Source organism: Rhinolophus hipposideros, assembly GCF_964194185.1.
Source record: "Rhinolophus hipposideros genome assembly, chromosome: 7".
NCBI lineage: Eukaryota > Metazoa > Chordata > Mammalia > Chiroptera > Rhinolophidae > Rhinolophus > Rhinolophus hipposideros.
The window spans coordinates 35930172-35948911 of record NC_138053.1 but is presented as its reverse complement, the minus strand read 5'-3'; the positions used below and the strand labels follow the sequence as shown (position 1 = coordinate 35948911).

At 36.5% G+C, this 18740-nt stretch overlaps 1 protein-coding gene across 3 annotated transcripts in view; it reads left to right on the top strand.

Moving 5' to 3' along the window:
* The window catches only part of LNPEP (leucyl and cystinyl aminopeptidase), a 92353-nt gene that overhangs the window by 51306 nt on the left and 22307 nt on the right, over positions 1-18740 (top strand). For all 3 annotated transcript variants that reach the window (XR_013993710.1, XM_081054607.1, XM_081054606.1), the window contains 6 exons: positions 72-206; positions 4561-4692; positions 6854-7014; positions 7257-7345; positions 13361-13544; positions 14674-14830. Coding sequence is in view for 2 of the 3 variants with exons in the window: in XM_081054607.1 (XP_080910733.1) it covers positions 72-206; positions 4561-4692; positions 6854-7014; positions 7257-7345; positions 13361-13544; positions 14674-14830 (858 nt within the window). In the remaining variant the exon portion in view is untranslated. The remainder of the gene's footprint in view (positions 1-71; positions 207-4560; positions 4693-6853; positions 7015-7256; positions 7346-13360; positions 13545-14673; positions 14831-18740) is intronic.

Genomic DNA, 18740 nt, shown 5'->3' with positions numbered 1-18740 from the left:
TCATATAAATAATTACTATACTTGCCTTTGATACCGTTCATGATTTCCTAATCCTTTTCATTTTTTGCTAGTATGAAGATTTCTTAGATGCTCGATTTAAAACCATGAAGAAAGATTCCTTGAATTCATCTCATCCAATGTCATTATCATCTGTTCAATCTTCAGAACAGATTGAAGAAATGTTTGATTCTCTTTCGTATTTTAAGGTATTACAATGAACACAAAAAGTACCTGGAGTAGGTTTCAAATTAATTTCATATGTGAGCAAGCTGTTTGATTTTGATTATTTTAAAGATAAAAGGAATATTGTTTTCAGATATCGTGTTATACTTTAAAATGTTTGCTTCTGTTTAAATCTTGGTCTTCTCTTTTTCTGAGTTATTCTTCCTCCGTCTCTCATTTAAGTTCTCTGACCGGTATTCAGGGCAGTTAACTAGATCTTACAGCAAATACCGGTATGTCCAGGGAGGGTTCTCAGTAACCCCTTGGCTGTGACATTCAGGATTGAGGTGCATTCCAAAGTCAGAATTGCCGAAACAAGTAAGCAAAAAGAAATTTTAGAAATTGAAGATGAGATCTCAGCATCAGAAACACACACCCAGGTTTGGAGGTGAACCAAAACCAGAAAGCTAGAAACCCGATCGGGATTACCAGATGTCAGAAGAACAGAGATATCATGCCCCTTACATTTGCGTTGGGAGGGAGGGGTGAATATTATGCCTTCTTTGCCTCCTTATCTGGCTCTCAGATTAATTGACTAATAAATTGAATTCCTGTGTTAGAGAAGAAAATACACAAAACATGTGAGATACAGTCCTTGTCATCAAGATACTCAAAGTTTAGGTGGTGGGTACTTGTGACGCAATAAGAAATAATGTGTGCTAAATGCATGGTACAAAGGATTTTGGCCTGGGATTATGAAGATAAATTGTTTGGAGGAAAATGGAAATTGAAATGAGTTAAATAATAAAAAGAATATAGGTTAAGGGGAATGGGAAGAGTAAAGTAGAGCAGGAATGGGACAAGGAGGTGTGCAACGAAAAAGTCAGGAATACTAATGGGCAAGGGATTTTTGTTTAGGGAGTAAGTGTTTGCATCCAGTGGAAGCTGAATGTGGAGTAGGGGAAGGATGAGAAAGATTAAGTTGCGGCTCAATGGTAGAAGGTCCTCAGTGCCATCAGAAATCTGGCTTTTTTCTGTAAGCAGTGCGAAGCTTTAGAAAAGTTTCTAACAGAGGAATGACTTGATTAAAGTTACCATTTAAGAAAATTAATTTGTTTGAGTTTATAAAATGGATTTAACTGAAGAGAAACCCAAAGTTGGCAAATAGCTGCTGAAGTCCAAACATGAAATGTTAAAGGTTGAAATTAGGAGTGGCAGTGAGAGTAGAAGGAAAAGGGTGTTGTAGAAACACTGGATAGAGAGAAGTACTTAAAGCATTTAGTGACTGGGTAAGACAGGTAAAGCAGGAGGCAGAAATGTTTTGCAGCTTCAAGCCTGACTGGCAGGGAGAATGCTAATACTGTTAACCAGTAACAAAATTAGGAGTTCAATTAACTATATTAAATATATCCCAGTTAGAGCTGCTGCTGTGATTTTTAAAGCCCATTCTGGACCTGTCAGTAAAGAAAATTTTAAAACTTGTGGTTCTGTTCTTGTAAACAAAAGTTATTTCAGGATTTGTTGTCACAGAGCTCTGTCTTCCTTCGACCCCCACCCTCTAAACCCATAATTCAATGTCTTCTGATCATCTGGTCTCCACAGCATACCTAACCCCTGTCAACATGGTAACTACTTATTCAGATTTGGGAATCTGGCAAATATTTCACATACCTGAGAAAAGTAGAGCACTGGATAATTTGCCTGTGTTGTGTGTAAGAAGAAGTAAGTGCCAGTAGGGAAATGTGTGTAACAGACATAGTCTATTTGGTTTTCATAATCTTCAAGCCTAATTCTGATGCACAGGTTGTTTTGTGAGAATTCATTCATGTAGCAAATCTTACAAGTACCAACCATGCACCTGGCATCATCCTAGTAGGTGCTGGGGTTACATTAGGGAACAAGGTGGACTGTGTCGCTTCTGCCATGGAGCTTCCATTTCCGGGTTCGGAGATAGAGACAGATACTATACAAATGGATGAATAAATAGACAACGAGCCATGTGTCTGGAGTGGAATAAGCAGAAGGGAAAGTAGTCGATGTAGTTAGAGGGATATAGCTCATTGTAGGGTCTAATAAGACATGGTAAGGACCTTGATTTTATGCTTAGTGGAAGGAAAAGCCATTTGAGTAGGGCAGTCTCATAGTATGACTTATTTTTTAAAAGATCATCACTTAGCCTTCAACATCACGTGGAGTCAAAATGACTAGTTAGGAGGTGGTTGTAATAGACCAGTGGTAAGAGAATGGAGGCTGGACTAGGCTGATAGTAGTGAAAGTAATGAGCTGTGGTATAGTGTAAAGGTTAATCCAGGTGAATTTGCTAATGCATTAGGTGTGAAATGTAAGAGAGTAGTCAAGGATGACTTCAAGATTTTTGCCTGCACTACTGGGAAAATGGAATTGTTATTTGCTGCAATGAAGACTATTAGAGGAGTAACTTTTGGAGAGGATAATAAAAAGTTTGTTTTGGGGTAAGTGTGAGATGGGCAAATGGAAATGCTACCAAGCAGGCAGTTGGATATGAGTCTGGAATTCAGAGGGGAAGCCTGGTTAGATATATTAATATAAAACTTGGGAGTCATTTAAAACCCCTGGAGCTGAGGAGATCAATTAGGAAGAAAATTTAAAGAGAAGCGGTCTGAAGACGAAATGCCAGGGGATGTCGAAGTTTAGTCCTTGGGAAAGTGGAGAGGACCCAGCAGAAGAGACTGAGAGGGATGGCCAGTGAATAGGGGGAGAATCAAGAGTGGTATCCCAAGGCCAAGTATAGAAAGACTTTCAAGGAGGAGTGGGGGATTTGTTATCCTAAATGCTGCTTACTAGTAGGTTGATAGGATGAGCCTGAGAAGTGATAGTAGCTTGACGCCATGCAGTTCACCTTGAAATGACTTTGATAAGAGCATTTCCCATGGAGTGATGGTTAGAAAATGGCTCAAGAGAAAATGGAAAGAGAGCAAATGGAGATGGCCAGTGCAGGCGACTCTTTTAAGGAGTTGACGACAAAGAAAAAACTGGAGGAGGCATGGGAAAAGAAGGGCATGTCTTATTTGTTTAAAATGAGGATTACATAGTTTTTGTTTGTTAATGGGACTGTTACAGTACAGAGGGAAAGCTGGTGATGGCAGAAGAGAAGGGGAACTGTTGGGAAAAGAATGAGTACTAAAATTTATAGCACAAGTAACACTGATGTGTGATACAGAATTAAGAGAGCGGTAGCTATTAAATTCAGTTATACGTGTATGGTAATCTTGACGACTTAACATGGCTGCATTTTTATCAGAGGTGAAATTCATTCAAAAATCATTTGAGTGTCTGCCGTGTGCTAGGCATTGCTTTAGTCATTGGAGTTGAGTTTTTCAGTTTTTCCCTTAACTGGCATACAGTCTAGAAAAGGAAATATATATACAGAGGGTGCCAAAAAAATGTATACACTTTTAAGAAAGGAAAAAACTATTAAAATTGTAATAGTCAATATATACCAATAACAAAAGATGATTACAAGTCCTGTTAGACTTCTGCAATTACAAGAGGTGCTCAAAATGGTTGCCATCAGTGTTCAGACACTTTTGATTACAGCAAACTACTGCTTGAGCAGTGTTGACCAAAGTGTCCACTTGTATATAATTCTTTGACACCCCCGGTATACATGGCAGGTATAAGAAGTGATACAAATTGCTTTTGAAGATGGAGAAATACAATTTCTGTCTTGAATCAGGGAAAGCTTTATGGAGGAGGTGGTTGTTTTAAGACTGGAAATGATGACATGTGCATTAGTGAATAGAGTGTGGGCTCAATAGTTGCATGCCTGATTCTGAATTATTAGTGTATATTTACTGCCCTGTACATTCATTAGTTCCAAACATATTTAAATTGACTCTGCAGGAAGAAGAGAGATCGTAATTACTTCAGCAACATGATATACTAAAATTAGAAATTAATGTATTCCCCAGCAGAGAGACTTTTGAGAGCTCTGCTAATTTATTATCTGCCACAGGTTACCCATGAATTCAACTGGTATTCTAAGCATTGGGGATGGGGCGGGGATGCCACAGAAAATTTGGCATGTTTTTTATTAAAAATATATTTTTAAACACTTAGCTTTTAAACACTAACACTGAAACAGCGAGTAACTTATAGAGCATACAAAATGGCTCATAAGAGAATTAGTTCACTTGGGAATCTACTCCATTAATTCTTTTTCAAACCCCTTAAAATAATTTTTAAGACAATTTTGAACATAGCCCACGTCTGGTTATACTATACTAACTAGAGAAAATAATAGTGTGTTATAGCTAGGCGCTGCTCAGAATGGGTATATATTGAATTTTAGATTCTCAATACTATAAACCTATTGTATTCTAATATCGTCCTCTCTTTCTCACTTTTCTTTTTTAATAGGGAGCTTCTCTCTTGTTGATGCTGAAAACTTACCTCGGTGAAGATGTATTTCAACGTGCTATTGTCCTGTACCTGCGTAATCATAGCTATGGATCTATTCAAAGTGATGATCTGTGGGATAGTTTTAATGAGGTATGTGACCTCATATTTTATTTAGCTCTTAAAGTAGGAAGAGAGTAGTTCTCCTAGTTATATTTTTGTCAAGCATATAAATAAGCTGTGGTCCCAAGGATAATTATTTAACAGAGAGGAGATGGAGCTTAAAATATAAATATTTATGAATAGAGCACAGAAATAAAAGTCAAGAAATGGAAGTACTAGTCTTACTTGCTGAAAAGTTTCATGTGGCCATGCGTAACCATTTTTATTCTATACCTTAATCTTCAGTCCTACATTGTAGGAATTGTCGTATCTGAGTCAATGTATATTACCGTATTTTCATTATTTGATTTTTTTGTTTTTTTCTTAAACCATCCTTTTCTGTGTGTAGGCTTTTGCCGTTTTCCCACCTTCCAGTCATGATTTTTTCCCTTCCTCTGCCCTGTGCCCTGTCCTTTAGGGCCATGGTCCTCTGGAGCAAATGATACATCACAAGCTGGCTGCCAGGGGCTGCCTACCACCCTTCCAGCTTGCTGTTTGGATTTTATCGTGCCTGCAAATATTCTAACATGCAGTGTAGTTAGGTACAAGTTAGGCTTCAGAGCAATGCCTGAAGCCAGCCTGCATCGTGTGCAACCCCCGTAAGCATTTGAGTTTGTTACGCTGATCGAGATAATGTTCTCAATGTTTACATCACAGACACATTTGAAAAATTGATGAAAGTTCTGGTATTCCCCAGAAAAACTGCATATATGCGAAATAGCACCCACAAGTTTCAAAGTTTTATAGACCCTGGAATAAGAACCCCACATTGGGTCTTTTCCACATACTCTTTCTGCTTCCTTGCCTTATCTGAAAGCTCCTATTTTCTAGCTGTTAACCCTTTGCCCAGAAGGTATACCTTCCTTACTCTCTGAGTTCCCTTTGAGAGATCAGTTCTCACTACTGAAGAGTTATTTCCAAATTATGGTTTTTCCCCATCATATAGTAGCATTACAATTGAAAGCCACATTATTTACTTTATACTCATTATATTATCTCCTGACATTTGGGATATATTTCTGCCTTACCAACTTCAACTTTTGCCTCATACTGTTTTCCTAGCCCAACATAGTCCCTAATGTTACCCTCAGGTTTTTCAGCACCCACATCAAATTATGCACTGGCCTCTTCATTTCAGTTATGTTTCAAAGACCCAGAAGTTCCTTGTTTGGGGGCAAGTTTGTTTCCTTCCCCAATCCCTTGTCCAGAAATAAATAGACCCCAGCCATGAGAAATGTAAGCTGAATATCACAATGAATTTGGGAAGATGATTTGCTCCACCCTTTTCTGCTTTAAATAAATAACGGTATGGTGATAGGTGGAAGGCCTGCCATAGCATATGATATTACCAAACATTTTAAGTACTTGATGATTTTAGTTGCTTGCAATTCAAATCCATATGTAATCTAGGAAAATAATTTGTCATAAATTTGACTCACCCGCTTTAAAGAGATAGTTGTTTAAAAATTGCTTCTTAATCATTGATACTAGATGTCTTAGGGATATCGGGCTTTAGAGGGTCTGTGAACCTCTGACACTGGATTCTAGATTTTGTCGATAAGTTCATGCATTATCCGGGACAGAGGGCCTCACCATCAAAGAAGTTTACCACTATTTTCTAGAGAGACTTAAAGTCAAGGCAGCTGACCTGCTCATATTTTACTCTTCTGCTCCTGCTGTTGTTCCCTGCCATTCCAACAGAATTAGTTCTTTAAAAGAACTTTAGCATTTAAGAAAGTAGAGGGTCTGGAGACAAAAGGCAAATCTGATTCACAGGAGTGAGTAGCAGTGCTTCTGATTTTAGACTGTCACTATTCATACCTTCAGTGACCTGAAGAAGCACTTACATTTTCCTAGGGAGTTTAATGAACACTCAGTTGATACGGTCTCTGCCGCCTTTTCAGCACAGCGTGCCTCTCTCACTCTCTTTAGTTATCACTTTGTTCTGTTCCAGGTTACTTTCCTTTTAGCAATTCCTCATTTACCTAGATTAGATATGCAAATGCAACTCAGCATTCATGCTACTTTTTTACTGTTAACATTAAATGTCGCCTTCATAGCATGCGATAGGGAAAAAGGGAAAGGTATAGATAAACTGTAATTTTTAAACTGTTTATCTTTAAGCAAAAACAATTTATTCTTTTATTTATAGGTCACAAACAAAACACTAGATGTAAAGAAAATTATGAAAACCTGGACGCTGCAGAAAGGATTTCCTTTAGTGACCGTTCAAAGAAAAGGAAAGGAACTTTTTGTACAACAAGAAAGGTTCTTTTTAAATATGAAGCCTGGAATCCAGCCTTCGGGTGTAAGGTACAGGCCTTCCTCTCCCTCTTTTTTGTACACTCAGGTTAAAGGATCTTTAAATGCTTTGTAATTATAGCTTCTTATGAAAGCTAATAAGATTATTATTATCTCTTTCTGAGACTACCTTGAAAATTTTCACCTTCCTGCCAAAATCCCCCCAAAGCCAAACAAACGAAAAACACCAAATTGTGTGTAACTGACTGAAATGTTGGAAAGAGAAATAATCTTTCAATATTTTCTTTTTACAGCTGTCTGTGGCATATTCCACTAACCTTTGTCACTGAGGGGAGAAATTATTCAAAATATCAATCGGTATCATTACTGGAAACAAAATCAGGTTTGACTATAATTAATACTTTTCTGATAAGAAATTGGGAACAGCATATTTTAAAAACATCTGACTAAGCAGAAGAAAGGCGTTTATCCTTTCCATTATGTACACTCTCTGGGCTGGGTTTATGAGGCACCGGTGTACGATGTGACTAAAGCGAGACTGAATCTATGTATCATAAATAAAATTGGCCTTTCTTAGTCATATGATATAAGGTATAAAAAATTGCACTGAATGTGCTAGCAGTCCTAGAATGTAGAAAATGCTACATTTTTATATCCTAGAATATATTTTATGTTACAAAAATAAGAATTAGAGCAGTTTCTTAAAGTATGTTCTGCTCTCTGCTTTCTAGGGGTGGGCTGGGGCAATGAATGGCATTTTAACAAGCACCCTAGATGATTCTTATGCATAATAAAGGTTGATTCATGGCCTAGATTTATAGTAAACAATTATTACAAAATGTCCTGTCGACATCGTGTACATTTTTTTGGTAATGAAAAAAAATGGGGCAAGAAATTATGATTGCAAGGAGGGGAATCATAAAATGTGAAGATTGTGTATACTGACCCGCAAAGAGTCTATAAAAAGCAATTGAAACGTAGTTTCTAACCATCTGTTAAATACCTCTATGAATGCCACATAATGTATCCTCTTAATTTACATTCTGAAAGAACATAAGGCTCTTGGGTTCTGTAGGAACCATTAGTGATACTTTAGATTTACGGAAAGGGAAAATTTCTTTTTTGAATTTGGATCTGGTGTTCAATTCTGTATTTTTGAGAGGGTCGTATAGCTTAGTGGTTAAGGGAACAGACTGGAGGCAGATTGCCTGGTTCACTTTTTTGATGGTGAGTTATATGACCTCTCAGAGCCTCATTCCCTCTGCTGTGGAATGGACATAGTGACTATATTTACTTTGTAGTGTTATGATGAGGATTACTTGAGTTCATTTATATGAAACACCTAGAACAATGACTGGCACGTGTTATGTGCTATATACATGTTAGCTATTGTTATTAATGTGATTGTTGGAAAAAAATGTAATATATCCGCATAACATAAAATTGAGAAAATGGAAAAAAATCTTATCAGCCTATCATAACTACTCATGATTATTTCTTTCTAGTCATTTTTCTTTCTTTCTAGTCATTTTCAAAGATATTTTTTACTTAGTTGATATTGTGTACATGTGACTTTTATATCTTTTTTTTCCCTAGGAAAAAAACCTAACAAAAAAAAATTGAGCTCTTAAATGTTTTTTCATTATTTTAACTTTTTCATAGGAATGCTTCTCAAAGTGAAGACTGTGTTACCTTTTGTGATTTTAATACATACTTCTAACTTGCCCTTCTGTTGTGTGGTAACAATTTATAATGGCAGTTGAAATATATGAGCATACCAGTTGCATTGCAGTTAACTAGAGTGGAATGTTACAACAAGCTCATTACTTAAAACACTAAGAACAGTTGAAGCCATCATATCTTTGATTAATATAGCATAGCTGGAGATAGAAGGAGATGCCACCTCTTTTAATGAGAACAAAACTCTATACTTCACGTGGGCCCTGGAAGGATAGTCTCTGAGACTATCATCTCAAAGAGAACAAATCATCTCATCTCCCTATTTGAAAGGGACCAATAAAGAAATTTTGCAAACCTCCCGATAGTATGTAAGTTTTGGGTGGTATTAGAAGTAATTGGACAATAAGAAAACTGCTTTTATTAGCCCTTTCCTTTTTAGCTCAGTTTATATGTGAGCTTCTTAAACTCTTTATGAGATTCGAGCTCCTATTTGTCTGCTATAACCCTTACCTGGCACTCTACACTGCCGTTGCACAAAAATTGTTTCAGCAACTCGAACATGCTATTCTTTCTCTTGTCTCTGGGCTTTTGCAATGCTGATTTCTCTCCTGGAGAAACACTCCTGCCCCCCCACACTTTGATTTACTTCTATTCATTCTTCATATCTTACCTCACCCATTACTTGCTCCAGGAAGCCTTCCCTCACCCCAAGACAGGTTAGATGCCCTACTCATGTGTTTGTATAGCATTCTCTACTTCTCTACTTTTAACATACTGTAAGTACTGTTTCACTTATATCTCTCCTCACATTAGATGTGTCCCCCATTGAAGATAGATATCATAGCTATGTGAATCACTTTTGCAACCTTAGCACCCAGTAGACACACAAAAATTTATTGAATTAATAAATTTTAGTCTATAATGAAGTGACTCAATTTCAAATCCCACTGTAAAAAGTTCTAGGAAAAGAGCATTCAAAGCCTGATGAAATGATATCTTCTGTTTCCCTTTCATTTGGAAATATTCTTGGTAAAGGGGAACATACAAAATGCACCGTCATACAGAGCTGGAAGTGAGCCGATATATGATGAAAGCAGTGTCCGTTCCTTCCTGTTTTCAGCTGTGATATCTACCTTGCTACTGCTGCTGCTGTTTTAATTCCTGGCTGTTCAGGTTTTGAGAGTCCACACTGAAAATGGTCTTCCCTCACACAAAAATGTTTGACCCTAAGGACACTTGGGTCTTCTTGGTTCCCGATGCTCCAGGGAGAATCACGGTTATTTTATTTTTTTTCTGTTCTCAAAAGAAATGTAGCAGAGGCAGTGACTACACAGGCTTATTTTATGCCATATAACTTTAGTACAGTGTGTTATCTAGGTGGTTTGTTAAATCTAGAGTATATTTCCATGTGTTCTAATGCCAGGATTGCTGGGTTAGTCTATTAGTTCAATTAAATATAGGAGTTAATATTTGGTCAATAGCTTTGTCACTTTTCCCCACATACATGAATTTTGAACAATTGATAATGCAGAAAAAGAACTAAAAGGGGCCCGTGTTTCAAGCTACATATTGAAGAAATTATACTTAAAAAATGAGTGTCTCCCTTCTCTCCCTCCCTTTCCCTTCTCCCCTTCACCCCCCTCCCTTCTTATCCACATCTTAACTCAGACCTAAGCTTTTTAACTATAGGAAATTTTTGTAATAAATCTAACTTGAAATATTCACATTCCTAAAAGGATATCACTGTGCCAGAAATATTTCTCTGAAACTTAAAGACATTTCATTGGAGTGAAAGGCAATTGGAAAAAAGAAGAAGGAAAAACATAATTAAGATATTCATCATGTGCCATTCTCTGCTCTTGTCTCTCCCACCCCCTCCACCCCCGCCCCAATAAAATAAAGGAGAAGAAAGGGGTGTTGCAGAAAGGAATGCTTTTGAACAAGAGGGGATGCAGTTCAACTGCAAGTCTCATGCTAGCCTTCTGGAGCAAACTACACAGAAAATTTTGCCACTTTGTAGTAGAAACATGGGTTTTGTTTCTGTGCTTTAATGTTTCTTTATAAAACAGTAGTTGATTTTCATAACTCATTGACAAATGGCTTTTTAAAATCAATATTAGATTACTTCATCTGGGCTTCTGCCATTTAAGATTGGAGTTGCTCATTCTTTTTTACTACTCAATGGACTGTGAAAATTGAACTGTTAATCTGTTAATGATTATAATAAATTGAAAACATATGAGGGTAGCCTCATCCACATTTGAGCTGCAGGATGTAGTTACCTCCCTTGTGAGCAAACCTATTATTTTTTGATACCTGTGGTTTTAATGATCTCCATTCTGGATCATTCAGAAGGCCTGAAAGAGACTAACATGTTGGCTCTTTAAATGACAACTCTGCTCTCTATGCTGTTGGCTGCACTGCTTTATATTCTGTCATCGAAATGACAGTAATAATTTCAAGTACACTCCCAGGTGCGTCCCTCCTCGCTACCATCTGGACTTGGCTAAGTTTACAACATGGCCAGTTGCTTATCAGCCAAGATACTCTGTATTTCAATATTTTCCTGTATCCGTCCAGTGGGAAAATTGCCATACTTATCATTCTTTGCCTCCTTTTATGGGAAAGGGAGATTTGGTGCTATTTAGTCCTTCTTCCTAAGGTCCTTTCTTCATAAAAACTCTGTAGGAAATTGTGTTTGGTGACCTGCAGAGTGTTGATATTTTTGTATTAGCTAATGATAAAGTTAATTTCATCAGTCATAGGTTTGTTAAAAATATCTCCAACTTGGAGCATCTACTGTTGCCGTCACAGTTATTCCTTAGAACTACATTCTGCTCTGGAAAAAGGAATAATCCTTATTAATGTAAATGATCTTTCCCGTCTATTCCAATGTCAGCAATAAAACAGAAATTAGTATAGAATTTTTAATGAAGAAGACATTATCTGACGTCATCATAAGACATGATCAGAGTATAAGTCTTGTACATCTTAAAAATCTTTTGTAGTTTCAATAGAATTGGAGTAAAGTATTAAGAGAATCTGATAAATTTTAATAATTCATGCTTTTGAAGTTGATAGACCCTAAGACTTCAACTACTGAAGAGTTTAAATGTGTTTCTAAAGCATGTGTGCAAAAACCTTCATACAGAATTATTATGATAGTGGAAATTTTAAAACAGGCTAAATGTTTCCAAATAAGAGTTTGGTTAAACTGTGGTAGGTCTTGAAATAGAATACTATGAAGCTATTTGAACAATGCATAGGAAGACAATGGAAAAACGGCAGGGGGTGGAATCTGATAGGTCAAAAAGCAGTATAAAAACAAATGTATATAGATCCACTGTATGGAATATTACATCAATTAAAATGTGTGTAGGAAAAATCTTGGCAGGAAATATACCCCATAATGCATGCTATCATTGTCTGAGTTCAGTTTTTTTCTTTTATCTCTCCTCTTTCTCTTTTAATTTTAAAAAATAATATTCTTCACTTTAACATGAGGATGAAAACTTACATCGTAAACATTTATAAATCTTACTTAGATTTGCTTTAAAACCATTTACTGTATTTTGTTCATTCATTCTTTAATTCACCAAATATGTTTTAAATACCTGCAAGGAACATTGCTCTAGGCAATGAAGGATTAACACTGACCAAAATAGTAAGCTCATGAGTTTATATCCTAATAAATAGTTAATTTTAAGATGCTTACAAGCGTACATATCCTTAGCGATTATATTAAATTCACGTCCTTGTTGCCAGCTTTAAAGGGCATTTCTTGATTAGTAACTTAAAGGATTTTAAAAATTCCTACATATATTTTATCACCCGCTTTTGTAATAATATAGTTTTTGTAGTCATATATCTTGTAGCTCCTTATTAATTATACATTATTTGAACAATTCTATGTGCATTTCTAACAATGGTCTCAGCATTTATATATATAATGGTAATGGTAAGGCCCCAAAAAGTGCATGTTATTTTTCTATTATTTTAACTGATTTATTTCTTCTTTGTGCCTAGTGAGACCTTTATTCTTCCCTAATGCTTATTTTGCTGGCTTTGAGTTATATGACTTTTCTAAATCGTTTTGTTCTTCCTTTGCTAACATAATGAAAGGCAACAAAGGCCAAATGGAATCCATTTTATATAGTTCTTTCATGATCTCCTATTGCCTCATCATACACATACTTTGTCTTCTCCCTGCTTCTCTTGTCTAGCCCAATGGACTTGGGAGCCAGTTCAGTGCACGGATACTTTCTCTCTGGGCTTTGAACCGTTAGGGTTCACCTGACTAATACCTATATAGATCTTGAAGTTTCACTTTAGGTGTCTTTTTATTTCTAAGAAACCTCTCCTAACCTCCCCTTGGGGGGTGAAGCATTTCTTATATGTGCTTCCATAAAATACCATATTTTCTTTTTCACTCAATAACATTTATATGACATTTGCCATTAGATTGTAAGATCTATGAGAGAAGGGACAGACATATCTACCTTGTTCACCATTAAATGAATGAATGAATGAATGAATGAATGAATGAATAGTGTTCTTTGTTAACATGAAAATAACAGTGCTGAAAGGTAGAAATTTAGTTGCATAGTAAAACTAATATAAAAATATACCATATTAACTTTGAAACAAAACATCATTTAACATTTTTTCTTCTCTCTCTCTCTCTCTCTCTCTCTCTCACTGTTTGGTTCTGTATTAGATGTCATCAATCTTACAGAAGAAGTGCAGTGGATCAAAGTCAATACAAACATGACTGGCTATTATATTGTGCACTATGCAGATGACGACTGGAAAGCACTAATCAAACAGTTGAAAGTAAATCCTTATGTCCTGAGTGACAAAGACCGAGCCAACCTCATCAACAACATCTTTGAACTTGCAGGGTAGAGTATATTTGGTTTCGGGTGTTTCTTTCTTTCTTTTTTTTTTTTTAAACAAGTGGTATTGAGGAAAAGCACATTTTAGAAAAACAGTTCAAAAGAGCTAGCATGTATTGCTTGTTACGTATAATTCAGTTTGGAGAACTGGGAAAATAGAAGACATATTCCTTACCTCCAGGAGTTTTACCCTCTATATGGAAATATCAGCAACAAACATCGAACAGTTAAATAATAATATTTAAATAATATTTCAAGATTGTAGATGCCAACAAGCAAGACACATATTTGCTGAATGAATTGACATAGGAGTTCAGGCTTTGTTTTATTTCTTGAGAGAATTCTTTTTTAAGCAGCACTTAGTTTGAACCTGATGCTTAGTGCTTACTCACTAGCTCGAGGGGCATCTCTCACAGCTGGCAGCTCTTTACTTGGGTACCACTTGCCTCCCCAACCCCATGCATTACAGAATCCCAAAGCCAAGAATGGCAGTGACCTTGTGCAGAGATACCTTTAGGTTGTTAATGGGTCTAGAGACAAAAAGAATACTCGAAAGTATTCCTTCAGACTGCTCTTGATCTTCCTATTTTGGGTCATTTTTTTATGACACGACCTTATATTATCTCAGCCATCATTGTTATGATTTCTATAAAATGGTTAATTTTAAAAATGTACTCACTATAAACTCACCATGGACCTCAGCTTGGCAAGTTTGACAAACAAATTCCCATACCAATACACAAGAGACTTTCTGATATAGACCCTCTTTATGCCACATGCTCTCACCTAGTAAATGTAAGTAATCAAAAAATAAATAAAATTAGCACTCTTCATCTTTTCTCTCCTAAGGTATTGTCATACGTTTCCTGAGTTAGTAGCAATTTACAGGTGACCTACAGAATAAAAAAGGAGCTATTGTTTATCTTTCCGCTGAAATGTGTCGTTAACCTTGGGTCGCACACATGAACTTAATCAAAGATAATAATATTTAGTCTAACTTTACAGAATGACACTCTAAGCTTAAATTTTAGATCTTGAAGACTCACCATCTGGCCATAAAATTTCTCTCTCAGCATGCATCGAGTTCATCTGCCTGTCTCAGAGTATTTACTTTTTCTGTTCCTTTACCCTTTAGCCTGGGCAGAGTACCTCTTCGGAGGGCCTTTGATTTGATTGATTACCTTAGAAATGAGACCTGTACTGCGCCCATCAGTGAAGCCCTGTTCCAGACAGACCTCATCTATAACCTCCTGGAAAAGCTGGGATACATGGATCTGGCCTCAAGACTGGTGGTAAGCCTGGCCCTGCCAGCTTCTTTTGATTGCTTGCCTTTACTTCTTAGTCCTAATGCTACTTTGCAGTAAGACTGGAAAAGCAACTAGTTAAATTCTATTTGTCTTCACTTTCCAAGTGGTGAAATCTTTACTTTGAATCAAAATGTCATTGCTTACCATGAAGAGTCGATAAAGGCTCAGCGTGACGTAGTCTTTTCTGAATACCAAAATACAGACTTCTGAATCTGCTATCACATGAAGAGAAAATTTCTCCGCGAATCCTGGTTTATTTGCATATAATACATGTTGAAACAGGTCTTTTGGCAGAGTAGTGCTCCCCATTCATTTCCTAGTGGTCAATATACAATGATAGTTATGTCTGTATTGAGAAGATTCTGTTTCACGTGTCCTTACTGATAACCTGTCTTACGGATGATGATGCTGGTGGATATAAGTTTCTCTGCGAAGCAGTAAAGGAGTGTCGGTATTGGAGATTGTTTTACCTTTTTTAAAACCAGTTGACTGATTTAATAGTTGTTATTTTAGACACTTTCAGTATTAAACTATTGACTGAGTCTTTTTAAAAGCTTGGGAGGGAGTGAGTAGTGAATTCTTTGTTTTATCTGTTTCTCCGAATCAGCACATTATGACAACAGGGTTTGCTTTATAACCTAGTCAAGTTTTCCATGGACCAAGCAAAAGATAGCTTTCAGGAAAAGGAAGAAAGTATTGGACCAGGACTTAGAGTAAGTCTTTTAGGGTTGTTGGTGTCCTCACTGGTAATAGAAAGGGATTGGATTACATCATTTTTCTTATTTCTAAGTCTCCTTTTTGCTGCTCTCACAGTCGTACTGTGCATGGCCTGTGATGAGTGCTCTCATCACATGCGTGGTTCTCAGTGGGGGGAGGGAATGCAAGGCAGGGGGATCATATAGAGCTTGAAAAGCACCCTTCGTCACAAGTTTCTGATCTGACCCCAAAGAAGCCACCCCCATTCCTACCCATCAGTGAGGTGCTTAAGTTATATGATTTCTGAGGTCTTTTAATTGATAGATTTTTATTATTCTAAAGGCTGTTAACTACCAGCCTTTGTAAAGACGCCTGGAATGTGACCCAGCCCATAGTGATGGTCAGTAAATGTTGAATGAATAAATGAGTGAAACACACTAGAAACAAGTACATTTCAGTGCTTACTATATTCTGTATGTCCGGCTTGGTACTTAATGTAGATTACCTCATTTGATCCTTACTCAATACCAAATAGAGATTTCTAACCCTTATTAGATAAATGAGGAGACTAAATAATATCCCCAAAGTCACTTACCTAATAAATTATAAAATTGAGATTGAAATCCAGGTTAGTTTCACTCCAAAGCCTACTCTTTGTGTGATGTTGTTATATTTTAAATTAATTTGTATTCTAGCAATGTCATCTTTCTAATGATACTTCTTGTTGGAAAAATCAAAGCTGTTTCTTTCTTGCTATCAGTTTTTTTTTTCTATTTTAAACAGATTTTAAGTAAAAACAATTTGAAGTGCTTGTAAACCATGTGTTTAAGGTTTAAAATGACAGTCCCACATCTAGTTGCTGTCTTGAAAATGAAGTTTTCAACTTACTATTTGAGATTTCTTTTATATCAAAAATATTACTAACAGTATTTTTATAGTATGTATGTGCCTTTCCAAGAAGTATGCAAGTAACTTATTGGTCTCTCTCTTTTTTTGTACAGCATCTTTTTATTTGCTGTTGCTTTAAATGCACTTTAAATTTATCTATATTGATTGGAAACAAAGAAACACAATTAATGGTCTTTTTAGGTCGAACTCAGAATCCAACACAGACTTGTTCCTGTTAGTATATGAAAGAAATGGCCATTTGTAAGTCAGTTCAGCTACCTCCCATGGACATTTGGGTTGTTTGCAGTTTGGAGCTATTATAAACAGTGTTACTGTGAATATTCTTATACGTGTCTTTGATGAATATTTGTGTGCATTTCTATGGGGTATGTGTCTGGAAGTGGAATTGCTGAGTCACAACATACACATGATTAATATTGTACTACCAAATAGTTTTTCAAAGTTATACCAATTTAATGCTCCATTTCTATTCTAGCTCTGTATCCCTGCCAACACTTAATAGTAAATATTTTTCCATTTAGCCATTCGGATGGGTGCATAGTGGTATTGCAATTTTGGCTTTAATTTGCATTTCCCTTATGACTAGTGAAGGAGAATTCTTTTTGATATATTTATTGACCATTGGATATTCTCTTTTGTGAAGTACCTAAGTCTTTCATTTGTTTTTCTATTAGATTGTCAGTCTGTTCTTATTGATTTGTAAGAGTTCTTTATATTCTATTTATGAGTCCTTTATTGATCATGTGTATTTTTAAATATCTTCTCCCATTCTGGCTTGCTTTTTCACTCTCTTAATGATATTTTTTTATTAGAATAATTTTTAATTTTGGTGTCTGAAGTCAGCCTAATCCAAGATATTCTCCTGTGTTCCCTTCTGTAAACTTTATTATTTTACCTTTTATGTTTAGATCTATGATCCATCTGGAATTGATTTTTGTATATGATCTGGGGTAGACATAAAGATTCATCTCTTTTCAATATGGATATTTAATTAATCTAGCACTAGTGTGTTTCATTGTATACATATATTTTTTTATTACAGAATTGCTACAGTTACTTTGGGGTTATTAGTGCCATATCAAATCAACACCATTTGGGGTAGTATATTAGTTTCCTAGGGCCGCCGTAATAAATTATTACAAATTTATGTCTTAAAACAACAGAAATTTATTCTCTTACAGTTCTGGAGGCCTTAAGTCAAGGTATTGGCAGGGTAGGGTTGGTTTCCTCTAAGGGAGAATCTGTTCCACGCGTCTTTCTTAGCTTCAGGGATTTGCCAGCAATGCTTGGCGTTCCTTAGTTTGTAGATGTATTGCTACAACTCTGCCTCTGTCTTCACATGGCATTCTTCCTGTGTTTTCTTGGTCCAAATTTCCCTATTCTTACTAGGGCACTGGTCATTGGATTTGGGCCCACCGTCATCCAGTATGACCTCATCTTAACTTGATCACATCAGCAAGAATCCTGTTCCCAAATAAGGTCACATTCACAAGTTCCAGGCAGACTTGAATTATAGGGGGACATCATTCAACCCAGTATAGGTAGTAATAAATAACAGTACATATCAGTCACTTTTCTTCACTATTAAAGGACAGTGTTGGAGTCTAGAAAATGAAGTTTGCGAATAGAAATAGACTCTAAGAGGAGGCAGAATATCTGTCTACTGGGAAGCTGCCCAGCTAGTTAGATTTTATGGTGGCAGAAGCCACTCTTCCCCCTGCTTCTCTCCATTAACTCTGCTGAGGCCCAGTGTCAGGAAGCACTTGATACTTACCTCAAGCTACCCCTGTGCTGAGAATGTATATGCTAAACTCAATTCAAGGAGTTAGACCTCTGGAATATTTTCCTAGTCTGACACTCAAATAGCTATTTATCTTCATTCCAGATGTTGATTCCCAGTTCGCTGGGCAGGTATGTGTTTATTAAGAACATACTTCAGGCTGAGGTTCAGGGGACTGATGGTTAGAGGGCAAGGGCAGGGGGATTAGTATGTGTTTGGAAGACAACGGGCCCTTTAACTGCTGTAGATCTTCATATGCGTATGCTTGATTGTCAGGTAAAAGTCAAGTTAGTTAGCTTCAGTTTATCAGGAGGGAGAAAGTGTCTCTTTGAAATTCTTATTCTAATCCTAGGGCATTCTGATAGCATCAAAACTCTCAAAATATGAAATATGACCCACTGTAGTCAGAGATTGGAATGGCAGAAATTTCTGAGTCCTTGGAGCCAATCTTCAATCAGTATTTGTGATTAAGACTGGTGTCTAATTCTTTATGTCACTGTCATCAGAGTG